This window comes from Artemia franciscana, chromosome 14 (assembly GCF_032884065.1).
Source record: "Artemia franciscana chromosome 14, ASM3288406v1, whole genome shotgun sequence".
In the NCBI taxonomy this organism is placed as follows: Eukaryota; Metazoa; Arthropoda; class Branchiopoda; order Anostraca; family Artemiidae; genus Artemia; species Artemia franciscana.
The window spans coordinates 28,353,870-28,372,086 of NC_088876.1; the positions used below are offsets into that span (position 1 = coordinate 28,353,870).

At 36.6% G+C, this 18,217-nt stretch overlaps 1 protein-coding gene across 5 annotated transcripts in view; it reads right to left on the bottom strand.

Moving 5' to 3' along the window:
• Positions 1–1,156: 1,156 nt before the first annotated feature.
• The window catches only part of LOC136035538 (S phase cyclin A-associated protein in the endoplasmic reticulum-like), a 598,516-nt gene continuing 581,455 nt past the window's right edge, over positions 1,157–18,217 (bottom strand). For all 5 annotated transcript variants that reach the window (XM_065717385.1, XM_065717386.1, XM_065717383.1 and 2 more), the window contains exon 23: positions 1,157–1,339. In XM_065717385.1, coding sequence (XP_065573457.1) covers positions 1,262–1,339 — 78 coding nt within the window. In that variant the 3' untranslated portion in view covers positions 1,157–1,261. The remainder of the gene's footprint in view (positions 1,340–18,217) is intronic.

The following is an 18,217-nucleotide window of genomic DNA, read 5'->3' on the forward strand; positions in this document are numbered from 1 at the left end:
CTTAAATCATTCAGTATTTTATTGGACTTGGTGAATGAAAGGCCTTGAATAGGTTGGGATGATGGAGAAGCCTTCGTTTGGACCTTGGGATCTTGAGACATAACCCTTTGTCGATTCTTCATTTCTTTTCTTAAGCATCAAGGTCGTATCCAGGGAGGGGGTCAGGGATTTTAGACCCCCTCGAAATATTGATCTGACTCATAAAAAAATGAATATATATATATATATATATATATATATATATATATATATATATATATATATATATATATATATATATATATATATTTGTTTGATGTGCTTTATAAATTTTTTTGTTATTGTAAACACCCCCCCCCCAAAAAAAATCTGGATACGGCCCTGTTAAGCATACTAATCAGCATACTGAAAACAATCAACATGAATTGATTATTTCTAGTTATTCGGTTAATTAGAATGACTCTTGATGGTGCTAAGGTTCAATTACTTGTTTTACTATAAAATATGCTTTTTTTCTGGCATTCAATGGTTAGAAGTACTACTTCTGTTAATACTGACTCTGAGGGATCGTCCGCTTTTAAAAGTCGTAGAAACAGTGTGATGCATGCCACTCGTATTGGAAATATTCCCTGTAACTCGAGAAGGCGTGGCACGGCGGAAGTGTGCCTACGCGTGAAGCGGAGAGTGAGGAACGCCTGTACTGATTCGCTTTAAAGAGGGCTTTATATAAAATTGTCTTTCGTTATATTAACAGTCACTACACCTAAAGATTTGAACTTAAATACCATGTGTTGTTAACTTCAGTACAAATATATATAAGCCAAAAAAAAAAATCAATAAACAAATTTTGATGATAAAAGCAAGTAAGCCCGGAACTTTTTATGGGGAGGGGGCTTCCAATTTTTATTACAAGAGGAGGGAGAGGTGGCGGGTATTGTTAAAAGAATAATTTTTCAGTACCATCTATGTAGATGTATGACATTTTTCTGGCAAAAGTCGTCACTATCTTTGCCCCTCGGAAATATACTTGCTGTCTTGACCCAGCCCCAAGTGCCGGGAGATTTCTTCGTATATTCATGCCCATAGTTATTTAACCTTGGGAGTAAAGTTTCAAAGTAATATTTCACTCTGCAGTTCATAAATTAATATTACCAAAACGGAACACAATAATCAAGTATCAACGAACAAATAATCGTTTACTTCGTATAACAAAAATTAGGCTAAACAGTAAACACAATCAAACTAAATAAATAACGAGTTAATATAGACTCAGAGCTTAGCATCACTTTTTTAAACTACGGATTACTTCAACTAGGTGTGATTGGGTAGAGCTTGGAAGCAGAAGAAAATCTTCTAGCATCTGAAACAAAAAATTATTTTATGAAACATTTTCGAAATGAGTTTACAGTTTGGGGGGTTTACTAAGAAACTCCCCAGAACGGTACTCGAGTGGCAACCAGAGGGAACCCGAAGAAGAGCAAAGCCAAAAAATACACTTCGTCATATATACCAGCGGGACCTAAAGCTTATCAATCCAATGGGAAGACGTCTGGGCAGCAGCACATGTGAGGGATGATTGGCGGCTCTTTCTGGATGCCCTGTTCGCCTCTGGCGGCACAGGAGGAACTAAGGTCTAAGGTGAGGGGTTTACTAAGAAGGTAGAAACTGAAACATTAAAAAGGGTGACGTCGTATACCTGCTTGCCTCAAACAGCTCAACACTGTGACACATCTGTCACAATAATAATAGCAACGTTTATCTTCACAACTTATATTGATCTAATGCGACTTGTATCTCTCCATATAAACAAAAGTAAGGACCATTTGCCCATATTAAAAACAAATGAATTAATGCCAAAAATTAGAACCAATGTTCACGTTTCACGTGAGGTGATACGTATTGAGAATATGTTGAGTGACAGAGAAAGTTGTTAAAATTCTTCCCCGTAGGGAAAGGAAGGTGAAGATTCATTCTCTCCTTATTGAAAGACCAAAAATATATAAAGTTGAATATATTCAAACCATAATTGAAATTTTCATGGGTACGATTCTTTTTGGGTCACCCTGTAATTACCATTCCCCATAACTGGCACCCATATCTGTTCCATAATTTTAAACAGATATTTCATTATTTTTTTGATTGATTAAAAAAAAATATAATAATAATAATAATAATATCCGAGTATCGTGAGAATCAAATAAGAAAGACGAGGGAAAGCATTTTGAGAGACAAATAGGATAGGCACTAGGGGCGAATGATTCCGGAATTTTGCAAACGTAAAGAGCAGAAGTATCACCTTTCGGAGTCAGAAAAAACAGCAACAACAAAAACCTTTTAATTCTTGAGAACGCAATGAGACATGCGCTAGAGGGTCATCCACATACACAGGGGGAGTTTTAGGGCCCTGGTCTTCAAAATCATGAATTTCTTATACAACTTATTAAAAAAATGTAATTTTTATTATTATTAAGCTTCCCGAAAAAAGCCTGCGTACTCCGTACGTAAGTGCTAGGGATGGATACACTTCAATTAGTGTGCTATTGGAATTTTGCAAACATGAAAAGTACAACATTTCTGGTAAAGGCAAAATCCCTCTGAGTATAAGTAAATTAGGGTATAAGCCTAGAACTGGAGGCATTGAAAAGGTAACATGATAAGAAAACAATTCTTACTTCATCATATTAAAATAATTGTAGTTAACATATTTTGGCTGCGATTCCGCTATATTTTACCCCCAACCACCCATAATACGCAAATATGAAGCCCAAATTATATACTCGCATGCATTTTGCCATACGTCACTTACTGCAATCCGTCTAACCATCAATTGAATTATCGCTGACGAATCAAGAAACGGAAAATATATAATTTCGGCTATATATTTGCACATTAGGAGGGGCCAGGCAGTGGTAACGCAGTCAAAGTATGTTACCTACAATCATTCTGAATATTATGAAGTAAGGATTATTTTCTTAATACGTTTCCATCTCTACAGCTCCAGTTCTAGGCTTCTACCTAAATTGGGTGTTCTAACACCACCGCGGTTTTCCACCACCCAGGAAATCTTGCATCATCAAGAGGATTATTTGTGTCTGAATAGACAGGTTAGGTTAGTCTATGTCTATGTTTTTGTCTATATCTGTGTCTGTTATTATGTCTATGTCTATATTTATGTCTATTCTGATCTACCTGAATTAAAAGGTGGCAGAAAACCGCGGTGGCGTTAAAACACTGCTACCCTTCAACCTAAATGAGTATTTATCAACGGTTAAGCTTCTTAAGAACCAAGTGAGAGACGAGGGGGAGAAGAGGGAATTAATCCCAATTAAGGACAGATATCACGAAGCCTCTTTCGAACATTCTTCGGTTAGAAAGGTTAAAAGTTCCTTCATCCCCAAGGAAAAACTAGAACATGCGGAAAAATTGAGCACTCCTATAGAACACTCAAGATCAGAATAGTCATTGCTCCTCGTCTGATAAATAATTAAAAAAAAAAATAACACAATATAAGTAAGGAATAAAATACTTTCCAAAATGAGATCAATGATAAGAAATATATATTTAACTTTCCGCCTAACAAATTTTCGGTTCAACTTAGAAAATAAGCGAAAAAAAAAGTTCGGCCAGCTTAAACGCATAGTCTAGACCGCCTTATAAAGTTCTCAAAAAATTAATTGGAAATTCCTAAAAGATAAAACATAAAAGCACAAAAAGAGATCAAGTCGATTTAAACTGTCGCCAGATCTTCCATCGATGACAGATCTTAGCGGGCTACCTGGCGCTAGCCAAATTAAACCCATTTTGCGGAGCAATTGTTAAGCTTCTTTCGTATTGAGATTATCACAGCAGGCTAACATTATTACAAATAGCAAGCGTACAGAAAACAAACACCCTGAAAGGCAGCGAAGACAAGATGAATTATTATCATCATTTTTTCTGCTGCCTTCCAGAATGGGTAAAAAACAGAGAAGTAACATGTAATTACAGGGTCCTTATTGTTGCTATGTAAGCAACTTTTGGGTTTAGTAGCCAATTTAGTTTACAACAGACCCCCTACCATATCCCCTTTGCTGTAATGCAAATTTTTTGGGGTTTTTGGTACTTGTTAATTGAACGAATCACACTCAAGAATTACGCTTAGATTAGGTTTAAGTATAGTTTTAAGCATTAGATCAGGTTAAGTTTAAGTAAAGCGGGTCTGCATGCAAAATCATTAGCTACAAATGCATATGAAGTAAGAATTGTTTTCTAAGTTCACGCTGTCCAAATACTTTACCCCCCACCCTTAATATAAAAATATATAGCTAACGTTTTTTAAGCCTAATGCATTCTGTCACCTGTCATTTTTCTTTGTGGCTATGAAATCGGTTTTCTCAGATCTAACCCAAACGTAATTCTTAAGGGTTTCGTTAAATTAACAAGTACCATTTTTTTCAGTTTAAGCAGGGGAATGATGAAATATATCAAATAAAAGGATGAAATGAATTTTCACGTTCGCTCACATGACACATCTTTTACTTACATAGCTTATACTTTAATGATTTTGCACTTCTGGTGTTAACTACTGGACATTTTTAACTACTGGAGTTATGCAATTACTTACATAGTTAGGAGTTACGTAATTACTTACAATTAGGACTGGTTCACTTTAACACTGACTCCTTTATTTTCGAAAATTCTGACTGGATGGTGAAGGGGAGTTAGAAAAACGCATAAAATAGGCAAATTATGGGACATATCTAGAAAAGTTTTAAACGAAAATGTATAGGGAAAATCACGAAAATTTTAGAAGGGCTAGGGCTTAGGAGGTTCCCTTACGTTTGCGCCTGTTAATTGCATACGCAAGGGTGAAGAGAGGAGGAAAAGTCCAACTGGTCAATAACACAATCCTTCTATTTTGTTATTAATTATACTAAAACAGGATAAGGTCGTAGGGTCCATGTCTTTTTTTAATGTTGGAAATAACCATACCTTTTTATTATGTATTTACAAGCAGGGGCATAGCTCCAGCATTTTTATTCGGGAGAGGCAAGAGGGGTCCCCATCCAGAGAGTCAAGGGGCATGGACTATATAATAATATTTTCTCCAAATTATCGGAGCGACAACTGCCCCCTTGCCCCCCTAAACAACGCCACTGTTTACAAGCCTACTCCATGACAGAACCGTCCCCAAACTTGACACTACCCCCAGAAGAAAATTTGGCTAAGGTTTACTTTTTTTCATTGTCAGTTAAAGAGCTAAAAAATGGACAGAAACAAAAACTGATTATTCAAAAGAAGGGATCGATTTATTCATAGGCACTTAAGGTTTTCTTTATAACATGAATACCCATTTCGGATGCTCAGACTATTGGTTCTTATTATCTTGCATGAAATGCTTTAATTGGCAACTAAATTATTTAGTGTCATCATTATGCATCCCCTTAAACCAAGAGGCGGCATAAACAGTAGAGCCATTTACTTTGTTTTTCAGAACAGGTGGCCAACAACAATAATCTTGAGAAAACAAAAAAGGTCAATTACTTGTAACAATAAGGTCAGGCTAGGATGGATGTCACAATGGGCATAAACTGACATTTAAATATAAATGCATAAGGGATTCAACCTAGACAGGTTCAGTGTTACGAGTGAACTGGTCCATCCCATTATGTCACCACGATCAGAAATTGCATTGTAAAAAAAAAAAAAAAAACAACAAATCTTTTGCACTTTGATAAGAAATTGGATATTCCTTTAAAGGTAGATTAATTCATAAAACTTTTTCCCAAGACAAGATTTTAAAAGAAAAGTAAAGAGCTCCATTGAGCGAAAAATTCTAAAAATTCAAAGTCCGTGGATGTCATACATATACAGACATATATTCCTTGAAGTTTTAATAAATTTTTATTTACTAAAGATTTAAAAAGAGATTTTTTAAAGATTCTATTTAAAAAAATTTGAAACATTTTAGACATAATTTGTCGTTTAGTGTCGTAGAATCAGAGGATTAGAATGGCTTTTGAGTCTTCAACGGGAAAGTGAACGCAAAACAGATATTTTTGTTAAAAAAAACACAAGAGAGGATAAGTTTGTTCTAAAATAAGATTAATAACTGATGATCATATATTATAGCTATTAAGCTATTGTATTAAGAAATTTATATTTTTTGATGTGCCCAACAATTGAAAATTGTTGAAAAAGTTTCCCCAACATACAAATAGCAACCCATACCATGGATTCTTATAGAAAAAAAAAATGAAAAATTTAAATATTATTTTCTCCATTAAATAAACTATGTCAATAAAAAACAAACAGAAATTAATTTAAAACTTTTTCCACAAAACAAGTTTTTCGAAGAAAAGTAAAGAACTCCATTAAACCAAGAATGAGAAAAATTAAGTCAAATAATCTTCCATGCGTAAAACTACCACAAATCATTGTCAATAAATAAACGAAACTCAAAACGAACAGAAATTGCAATAAATAGCCGAGCACAAAACGAGAAAAATTAACATTAGTATGGCTGATAACCCCCATGCCTTCTCAAGACTAGAACAAAATTTGCACTTTACTGAATAAAAAGACCGTGGATTGTCAGTTTAATTGACATATACTGACTTCTGTTCCTTACGGTTTTGATAGTTTTTTTTTTTTATTTATGAAAGTAAGAAAGATGAAAACATTTCGAATGTATTTTGTGTTCAGTAAAGTGCAAATTGTGTTATGGTCTTGAGAAGGCATAGGGGTTATCAGCATTTGATAAAAATTTCGAGATGAAAATTTGTTGTCGTAGAAACTTCGAAAACAGCACATTCGATCGGAAATTGAAAGGGCCAGTGCACTTTTTAATAGTCGAAAGTAATTGGGGGGGAACTAACCCCTCCTCCCACTCACCAATTTACCAAACACATCCAATCAAAATTTTGAGATAGTCATTTTGTTCAACGTTGAAAAGTCCTGAAATTATGTCTTTGGGGATGATAACCCCCCCCCCCCTAGTCCCAGGGCAAGGGTTGTAAGTTACGACCAGGGGCAAAACTTGGAGGGGGCTCATTGGATTGGTAATCGGCATTTCTAATGCTCTTTGTAGGATTCAGAGTGATCGTAGGGTGGACCCCTCCCCATTCCTCGTATTTCCCCGAAATGTGTCTGATAGAAATTTGAGATGGTCATTTTTTGTTGCAGAAACTTCGAAAACAGCTCATTCGATTGAAAATTGGAAGGGTCAGTGCCCATTTTAATAGTCGAAAGTAAGTGAAAGGTAACACACCCCCCTCCCACGCTCGCTATTTCCCCAAACACATCTGATCAAAATTTTGAAATAGTCATCTTGTTCAACATAATTAAAAGGTCAGGAGCTTATGTCTTTGTGGATGACAACCCCCCCATACCCCTTAGGGCAAAGGTTTTAAGTTATGCCCTGGGGGCAAATAACATACATATAGAAAATATGATTGTATAAACTTCGGAGGGAGCTCATTGGGTTGGTATTCAGAAGCTCTAGTGCCAAATTTAATATTCAGGGTGATCCGCGGTGGATATACCCCGCATCTGCGGGTTTCCCCGAAATGTATATGACAGAAATTTTGAGATGGTCATTTCTTGTAGTAGAAACTTCAGATACAGCTCATCCGATTTGATGTTGAAAGGGCCAGTGCCCTTTTTAATAGTCGAAAGTGATTGGAGGGCAACTAACCCCCATTTCACGCCCACCATTTCCCTAAACACATCCAATCAAAATTTTGGAATAGCCATTTTGTTCAACGTAATTAAAAGGTCTGGAAATTATGTATTTAAGGAAGACAATCCCCCCCCCCAACAGCCCTTAGGGCAAGGGTTGTAAGCTATGCCCTGGGGGCATATAAGGTATATATAGAAACAGCGATCGTATAAACTTCGAAGGGGCTCATTGGATTGTGGTAATCAGAGTTTCTAGTTGCCTTTGCAAGACTCAACAATGGATATGACTGAACAATGGATATAACTCAACAGTGACTGAACAATGGATATCTCCCCGTGATAGTGATTTGTGGTAGTTTTACGCTTGGAAGATTATTTGACTTAATTTTTGCTTATTCTTGGCTTAAATCCTGACACACACAGCATAATTTTTAATTTATTTTTATAGTTTCTGAGGTTGACCTGACAAATAATCTTAATATAATTCCCAAAAGATTATATTTATGCTTTTTGACAACCTGACTAAACTTACACTCTTTTTATTTATTAAAATTGCAAGAGCAGAAGTAGCAATGGTAGTATCCTCAAAAGTTTCAACTTAATAACTCCAGTCGTTCTCGATATATTGCTGAGGTGTCTTATTGGCAACCATGAACACAATGCCTTTTTATTTATTTTAAAGCAACATTTAGCTTTAAAGCATAATGGACCAATAAAGTTTCTTAAGCCGAACTGACCAGCCATGACAACAAACAACAAAGAGAGATAAAACTAAAAAAAAAAAAAAAACAAACAACGACAACAAACGAGAATGCGGCTAGTAGAGAGAAAAGAGATGAAAAACTAAAACAACGCGGATACTTCGCCTGTATGTAACCAAAGCAGTTGCTTTGATGTTTTCATTGAATCAACTCTAATAGCTTCTTTTCCCTACGTGGATCAGTTGAGACAATTGTACTTATTAATATTGATAGTGTTTTTCTTTGTTTTTAGTTTAGTGTTTTTTCTTTATATCTTGTGCTGAGGACGGCGAATTTACATACAGGCGTAATACTGAATGCTTTCATAGTCTAAGCCACATCTAAGGATCCTGATTTTATTTGGCATTTATATCTAGTGTTGCAGATTTAATCGATACCCCTACATTTAGCCTGAATTCACTGCTGTGATGAATTTTTTTTCTCTATTGAATTTTTCTGTTGAAGTCGCAACGCACCAGTGACTAATATAACTACAGTAATAAAGGACTTCAAAGCTCATTCTTTTTTCCCAACTTAATACGCTCTAACTTGGTTTTAACGATTTCGTAACACAAGATTAATGTTATTAAGAACTGACTATTCTTGAGGGCTTAATTAATAGTATTTAATCTTGCTACATCTTTAGTACAATAAAAGGAATTACAGGCTATGATTTTCCTAGCTCAAAACGCCAGTAAATGTGTCGTAGGAGGCGGGGACCAGTGTTTACCCCCAGAAAATTCCCCTATGGAAAATTCGAATATTTCCATGCTTATATGAAATGATGAGTTTTGTCGATTTTTGATCAGAAAACGTGGAAATATTTTCTTGAGAGTTTCTCCTACAACGCTGAAGAAGGGATGCGGCTGCCCTCCCGAAATATTCGTCTTGTTTTCCCAGTAATTTTGTTGGCCTTGCAAAAACCTCATTTTCGATTTTTTTTTCTTGACCTACTGCTTATATGGGAATTTTCAGTGGTAGGGGGTCGAGTTTAAGGGGAACAAAGCGCACAATTTATTTGTAAATAGTTCCTCTTTTCTTAAAACAACCCGTTCCCAGAGATTGAAAGCTACCTCTGAAAAATACAACTTGAAAACTTAGTCTAAAATATATAGAGCATCTACTCGGGGTACCTACTTTCTGCCACCTGGTATATATCTCAAAACGTCACACGTGAAACTCAATTCGCCACACTTGGCACGGTTTCCGCCACACACCACTTGGTGTGAGTGATTTCTGAAAGTGGCGATTCTTAGTGGGAGTGATAAAAACATGAAATCCATGGCTAATTAGAGTAAAACCAAGACAGGTAGTCTCAGTGAGAGGCAAAATCTGGCATATCCCCTTTTCAGAATTGTATAAAATGATATCATTTCAATTGTTGATAGACAGTATTATCATTCATCCTAGGGCAGAACTAAGGCAGATAGGCATAGAGTAAGGGTAATTAAAATAGTCTATCAGCTTTATGAGCTATTTGAAGCTAATTGGAGACCCTAAATAAAAGATTTTCAAAGATTTATGACTGACCATGTCATTGGTGTATGTGATTTCTGAAAGTGATGCCCCCTTACATTTATTTTCACTCAAAGAATCCAATATATACTTTTGATCTCTTGATACGAAGAGCATAACAGAATAAACTTATGAAGGATTTTTCAAAGCCCGCCCATCCATCACATCCATTTTATGAAGCGAGAAAAAATCGCCGGACCCTTTGTGCTCAAATGAGATCTGTCAAATTCCAAAGAGTCCATAAGTTATAAGGCAAGTATGATCTGAGCGAGCCATCTCGACAGGGGCACATCCTACCGGCTTTGAAAACTCGAGCCTTATCTTGATTCGGCCTTTGCACGTGCTAAGTGTATTATTTGGATTCACCGCTTTGATTTCAATCTTCAAAGGTGCAATGGAAGTTATAATAGTTACAAGATTCAAATATTTTAAGATTTTATCCTTATTTGAAAGTAGTTTACTTTAAAAGAAAAAAAAAAACAAGAGCTAAGAGCTCATATGGCACTTGTGACGAGGCGAGAAGAGCTAAGAGCCAACAGATCATATGGTATGAGCTCTAACAAAATTCTATGAATCAATAGATTGATTTAAAAAGGAAAATAAGAGGCTTAATGCCGGGCAGGATTTAAAATAAGAGCTCTGAGTCACGATTCCTTCTAAATATCAAAATTCATTAAGATCCTATCACCCACTCGTAAGTTATAAATACCTATTTTTTCCAATTTTTCCTCTCCCTATAGCCCCCCAGATGGTCGAATCTGGGAAAACGACTTTATCAATTCAAATTGCGCAGCTCCCTGACACGCCTACCAATTTTCATCGTCCTAGCACGTCCAGAAGCACCAAACTCGCCAAATCACTGAACCCCTCCCCCCAACTCCTCCAAAGAGAGCGAATCCAGTACGATTATGTCAATCACGTATCAAGGACATTTGTTTATTCTATCCACCAAGCTTCATCCCGATTCCTCCACTCCAAGTGTTTTTCCAAGATTTCCCCCTCCAGCTCCCCCCAATGTCAAAAGATCTGGTCGGAATTTGAAATAAGAGCTCTGAGACATGGATTCCTTCTAAAAATCAAATTTCATTAAGATCCGATCATCTATTAATAAGATAAAAACACCCCAATTTTCACGTTTTCCAAGAATTCCGGTTTCCCCCTCCAACTCCCCCCAATCACACAGGATCTAGTCGGAATTTAAATTAGAACTTTAAAGCACAAGATCCTTCTAAATATCTAATTTCATTAAGATCTGGTCACCCTTTCGTAAATTAAAAATACCTCGATTTTCATAATTAACCCCCCTTCCAATTCCACAAAAGAGAGCAGATCCGGTCCGGTTATGTCAGTCACGTATCTTAGACAGGTTTCTATTCTTCCCATCCAGTTTCATCCTGATCTCACCGCTTTAAGTATTTTCCGAGATTTCCGGTCCCCCCAACTGCCCCCCCCTCAATTACACTTGATCCGGTTGAGATTTAAAATAAGAGATCTGAGTTACAAGGATTTCTAAATATGAAGTTTCATGAAGATCCGATCACTCCTTCGTAAGCTAAAAATACGTAATTTTTTTCTTATTTTTCAGAATTAGCCCCCCCCCCAATAGAGCGGATCCGTTCCAATTATTTAAATCACGTATGTAAGACTTCTGCTTATTTTTCCCAACAAGTTTCATCCCGATCCCTCCAATCTAAGCGTTTTCCATGGTTTTAGGTTCCCCCACCCCGAACTTCCCCCAATGTCACCAGATCTGGTCAGAATTTAAAATAAGAGCTTGAGACACGATATCCTTCTAAATATCAAATTTCATTGAGATCCAATCACCCGTCCGTAAGTTAAAAATGCCTCATTTTTTCTAATTTTTCAGAATTAACCCCTCCCAACTACCCCAAAGAGAGCAGATCCGTTCCGGTTATGTCAATCATGTATCTAGGACTTGTGCTTATCTTTCCCACCAAGTTTCATCCCGATCTCTCCACTCTAAGTGTTTTCCAAGTTTTAGGTTCCCCCCTCCCAACTCCCCCCCCAATGTCACCAGATCCGGTCGGGATTTAAAATAAGAGCTCTAAGACACGATATCCTTCTAAACATCAAATTTCATTGAGATCTGATCACCCGTTCGTAAGTTAAAAATACCTAATTTTCTCCAATTTTCAGAATTACCCCCCCCCCCCAGCTACCCCAAAGAGAGCGGATCCGTTCCGATTATGTCAATCATGTATCTGGGACTTGTGCTTATTTTTCCCATCAAGTTTCATCCCGATCCCTCCACTCCAAGTGTTTTCAAAGATTTTAGGTTTCCCCCGTCCAACTCCCCCCAATGTCATCAGATCCGGTCGGGATTTAAAATAAGAGCTCTGAGACACAATATCATTCCAAACATAAAATTTCATTAAGATCCCATCACCCACTCATAAGTTAAAAATACTTCATTTTTTCTATTTTTTCCGAATTAACCGGCCCCCCTTTCCCCCCCAGATGGTCAAATCGGGAAAACGACTATTTCTAATTTAATCTGGTCCGGTCCCTGATACGCTTGCCAAATTTCATCGTCCTAGCTTTCCTGGAAGTGCCTAAAGTAGCAAAACCGGGACCGACAGACCGACAGAATTTGCGATTGCTATATGTCACTTGGTTAATACCAAGTGCCATAAAAACTGATATTAATATATAATTATATAGTAAATATTAATATAGAGTTCGGTAAGTTATCTGAAGCCTTCGGAAGCACAGTCGAAAAATAACTCCGCTTTTATATAGATTTCGGCAACAAGAAATTCGAAGCCCCTGAAGCAAGGAGCTTTTTCGGCGAGAGGAAAGGGGAGGGGGTAAAGTAGAATCGTATGAAAAATATTGGATATTATCAGGAGGCTTCGAATATTTACCAGATTCGACGGACTCTGAACCCTGTGCTTCCTTGAGAACATTCCCTAGAAGTAGGGATAAACACCACAAAATACGTAGGGATTTTTTCTAGGGAGCCAAACAAAGAGAAATATTGATAAATATGAATAAAAACTGCTAAAAAATTCAGAACGTTCTCTGATGTCATAAAAGTTAGCCATAAGCTTCCCCCCACCTGGTGTTGAGTGACAAGGCCGTCTAACGTAGACTATTTTTAGGAGGAAAGTGTTTTCTCTCAAGAAGATCATTCGCATGGCAATAATAAGTCAGAGAAAACCAATAACAACCACCTACTAGGAGAACTCGTGAAAAGGAAGAAAAACAAAAACTTCAACCCCGGTCCTAGAAACATCCCGAGGAGAATGCCTTAAAATACAGACAACGCTTGGCATCTGGGTTTAAAAGCACTTACTTTTTTAAGATTTATGCCTAAGGAATGAGTCATAACGATGAGCCACTGGACGCAAACCCACTAGCAAACACTGCCACATTCCACCTGTTACAAGATCCTACTTTGGTCAGCTCCAATAAATCTTCAAGGATTTGAAGCAATTCTTTTTTATTACATAATGTCAGCCAAATCTAAGCAGACTTAAAATGAGTATAATTTCCAAATGGGGTAGCCTAATGGGGGGATAAATTAAGTAGAACTTTAGTTAGTCTCGCAAAGGAGTCGCACACAGTTTTTCCGTTCGACTATCGAGCACCAGGAGGCACAAAAAATTTCGAGTCGTAGAAGGGGCAGTAACATCCATTTTCGCTCATATTTAACTTTTGATTGAGTTTGGTGTTTTCGGGGGATTTTGTCTTTTTAAACCCATTGATATTATCAGCACCTGGATATTATTTTTGGACGATGGAATTAGTACCTCTAGTACCTGAGCTGAAGAAAGTATCTCTTCACTGTACATTAAAAACCAACAAGAGAGTATGCGTTTCTTTTTGTACCTTTCACCCCATAGACTCTTTGGCTAGCATAAAAAGAATTTTCAACCTCGAAGCACAGATGACCATAAGATTTTACACGACCTGTATCTTTTTAACAGGCATCTAAGATCATTTCTAATTGTTTGAAGTAAAAATACTTATTACAAAAATATCCTGCCTTGTCTTAACCTTCCTCTTATGTCTTATTCTGATGACATTCTGAATACCTGCCGGTCCTTAAATAGGATCTTTGAAATATTAAGCCAAGGGCCGCTGATACAGGTCATGATTTTAACCCTAGAAAGTCAGAAATAGTGCTTTTCAACTGGAAAAACTCGGCCTGACCACCCTTCAGTCCATGTGGAAAGCTCTGAAGTCAAATCTCTCGATCAGATAACATACCTGGGACTTCCAATTGGTTCATCTCTTAAGGCCGTGATTAAGTGAACTGATGGAACTTGAAAATCCCATGTTAAAATTGAAATTTTGTATTTAAAAAGGACTCAAGTATTCATTGGTGGAAGATACCGCTTTTAATATCAGGCCGTAGCTTCTTGAAGATGCTACAAAATGTTTGCAAGGATTTTGCTCTATTTCCTCTAATTGCTTAGAAATCCTAGAAAATGTCTAGCTCTTTTTCACAAGTGTACTCTATGAAGGATATTGCTTTTAGAACAAAATCGGTACTATCATGAGCAGAAGACAATAAGCTGCAAGATGATTGCAACCATTTTTTCATGTATTTTCCTGTTTTCGAACAGTCCCATAGAATATTTTCAGCTACCTGAAATTTTTACAAGTTTTTTACCAGAAAGAATTGTTTCAGATCGCCCTAGAGACCAGATTGACAAGCTGGTGTAATTAACCTGCTATTTTCGCCAATGAATAAGTGCTATTTAAAGGGTTTTTGACAATCGACGGTCTCTAGAGAATTGAGAGACAGTATGCTACCCTAACTTCAATTTTGAAGCTCGATGTTTTCAAGTTCACTTAATCACGGCCTTAAGCACACTCATCAGCCGCTAGTAGCTCATATTCAGCGCCGCATTTGCATTAAATATGCATCATGTATTAAAGCGAAGCTTCGCCTTAATAGGACAACACTTGCAACTCTGTATAAAATCATTACAATGCCCCTCTTTATTGCGCTCCCATTTGGAAAATTTTTACTCAAATATATAAAAAAGAAAACTGATCTCATTATTTCAAGTTTGCCAAGTACCTATTTCGCCTTCCCCCAGGGACTCGAAATACAACAATGATTAAACGCTGCAAGAACGCAGAACCATATGTAGCAGTTGAGAAGCAAAATCGAAATCATAATTCAAAGGTTCATAACCATCAGTGGCAAAATTTACTTCTACAGTAACAGGGTGATTGGTTTTATTAGTTGTATTGTTTATTTATATGTAACGTTTGGTTTATTTGTTGCCTCCTTTGTTTTGTTGTGTTTTGTGATTTTTCTTCAGTTTTTTCTTTTTGTCGTTTTCTTTGCTCTGTCATTATTTTTGTTAATTCGTTGGGTAATCAATAAATTCATCAATTCATTCATTCTTGTATTTGGCTTAATCGTGCGAGGGATCGTTGGACTGAAAGGATGTCTTAATCCAAACTAATACCCTTTGGAGCATACAAAATGCAGGATATCAAAAAAAAAACTGAAAAATAATAAATTAAATACACATCTTGAAATGTTCACAAGATGAACATTACCCAAGTTACAAAATAGCCCAAGGATCTCGAACACAAAATTTGTATTGGCAATAAGTTGAAGCTCCAATAGTTTCAGGCGCAGATCATGATTGTCGAATTACTGAGGGGGCGGGGACAGGTTTTTCCATGATGGTAAAATATGCGAGTAACGCGAGAAAAATCAGTCATACAGACTAATATGTAAGCGTAAATTCATGCTTAACGTACCAGGTTTTTTTTCACTATATAATAATCAGCTATTAAATGAAATCAAAGGGAGAGAAGATATTTTAGTTTAGCGATTTTTTTTTATCCTTGTGATTTTCTTGATTTGTAACTTACATAACGGGCGTTTATACACTAAACATGGTCAAATCAAAATTACATTGTAACTTGGCAAATATAGGCCTACCGCAAACTACAAAGCCCTGTGCCGGACACGCATCTTGGAAATTTTACTAAAGGGAGGTTAGGGAGTCAAGGGAGGCATGTACGCGGGGATCTATTTCCAAGAGTAACAACACTTCACTGGAGGAGGGAAATAATAAAACGGCAAGAAAATAAACGAATAATATAAAAATACGAGGAAGATCATACACATATTTTTTGGGGGGATGGGGAAGGCTATAAACCACGTATCTACCGGCGCCAGGGGGAGGGGTAAAACTCGGCAACTCATAACAGGCAAGATTTAAATTTTTAATTCAATGTGGTGACCTCGGATAGCTTAACATTGAGATAATTTTATACATATAAGGATCTTAGATCTTCCTTGGAATAGAAACCGGTCCAACAAGTGGCATCAAATCATGGAAATTCAGGGGAGAGATTATTTTTCAAAATCTGGGGGAGGAATTTTTCAATCCCCTAATTGAGAAAGTAAAAAAAAGGCATTTTTCAGTATCTAGGGTGGAGGGCAAATCCCCCCCCCCATTTAACGCCACTGGAACCATACTTTCAACTTTTTTTTATTATTCAGTGACCTTGGTGCTTTGTGCTTTAGCGAGAAGCAGAAGTTTAATTGCATTTAGTAGAAATAACCTATTTTCCATTTTTAATAAATGAATATGAATTTTCAGGCTTTATTTATTTCTTCGAAGCAACTTTTGGGAAACCCAGTTGAGTATCTCGTGCTTTTATACAATCTCACACCGTTTAGCAAAAGTACGCACAAGTTCCACCCATGAACAGCTTCAAATGATGAAGTGAAAAAAAAAAAACCTGGAAAACAGACTTTAACTATTATTTGACGTTTATAACATATTCTACTTTCTAGTAATCCCATCACACCTAGCTTCTACTGACAATTCACCACATCACCAAACCGCCTTGGGCCCACTGAGCTGCACACACTCCTCTTCCACCTTTTTCTGTTTAGAGCTTAACTGCTTACTCCTTCAGATGAAGTCCCTATCCAGGGTTGTCACTTGTTGAGGAAAAAATTGCTTGATTTTAGTGTTTTTTGGTTGATGTAGTGATTTTCTTCAATAGTCTAGTGATTAATGTGCTGATTTAGTAATTTTTTGTCACGACAATATAAAAAATCACTAGGAATAGTGATAAGTCACTAGGGGTGGCAACACTGTTCCTATTTCGTTTAAATATTTTCTTATACCATCTTACCATCCTATTCGAGGAGGCCCTGCTCTTCATTTGGAAAATGCTAGCTTGCCAAAAGGTGACTATCATCCCTCAGCTGTACAATGTGACCTACACGCCTTAGTCTTTCTTTTATTATAGCCCTAGCCAGTGGGTTCAAAAGACAAATTTTTACAACTTACTACATTGATATGTGGACTTCAAACTGAAATGAGTAACTAATTGTTATCTATCAATGCAATAGGGTGCTCAAATTATTCCCTAAAACTATCTTTATACATCTCTTCTGAAAAAAAAGCATTTATCTTCTTCAGCTTTTCGAAGAGCCCATGTTTCAGTCATAATTGACATTACCGTCCTATCTCTTATACTATTATTATTCCTGTTCTTCCATACTTTTTCAACCGTAAAAAATAGCCTATCCTTGGCAAAACTAATTTTTATAACCTCACTGCTTTCCTCATCCTCACAAGTAATGCTATTTGGGTAAGAGAAGCCATTCACTCGGTCAATTTACTCATATAGACATCCCCTCCTTATTCTTAGTTATTACTTATTTGACGTATGAAAACAAAGAAAGGAAATAAAAAATGAAAAGAGAAAAAACAAATAGGTGAAAAAACGAGGATTTTATCAGCCAGTAGCAAAATATGAAAAACAAGCAAATATTTCGACAAGGACCTCCGTCAAGTTTTTTTTTTATCTCAATTGCCTCTTTAAAAGATTGCGGTAGACAATTTACGGTAGATATTAAAGTTGCCTCTTCAAAAAGAACTAAATGGTCAGGATTTTCGTATATATGCTGGGCTAGAGCTGAATAGTTGTCATTTTTATTTCCCAATCTCAGATCGTGAGATTCAGATCTAAGATCTCAGATCATTCCATAGATCTTGTTGAGAAGCTGAAAAATCATAGTATAACAGAAAAAACTATCTTATCTAGTTTTGATGCAATTTCCATGAACACTTCATGCGATGTCCATGAATGTGAACAGAAAACAAAGAAAATTAGAGGAAAATTCTACTTGGGCAGATTATAAAACCTTGAAAATTGACACAATAATGACTCTTGTACGTCTTTGCAACAAGTTCTCTTCATATTTTATGTTTCGAGAAAAAAATTTCCTTCAGGTCAAGGGCCTACCCATGGGCACTGTTTTGTCTCCTTTTTTGGCAAATTTTTACATGGATTTCATAGAACAG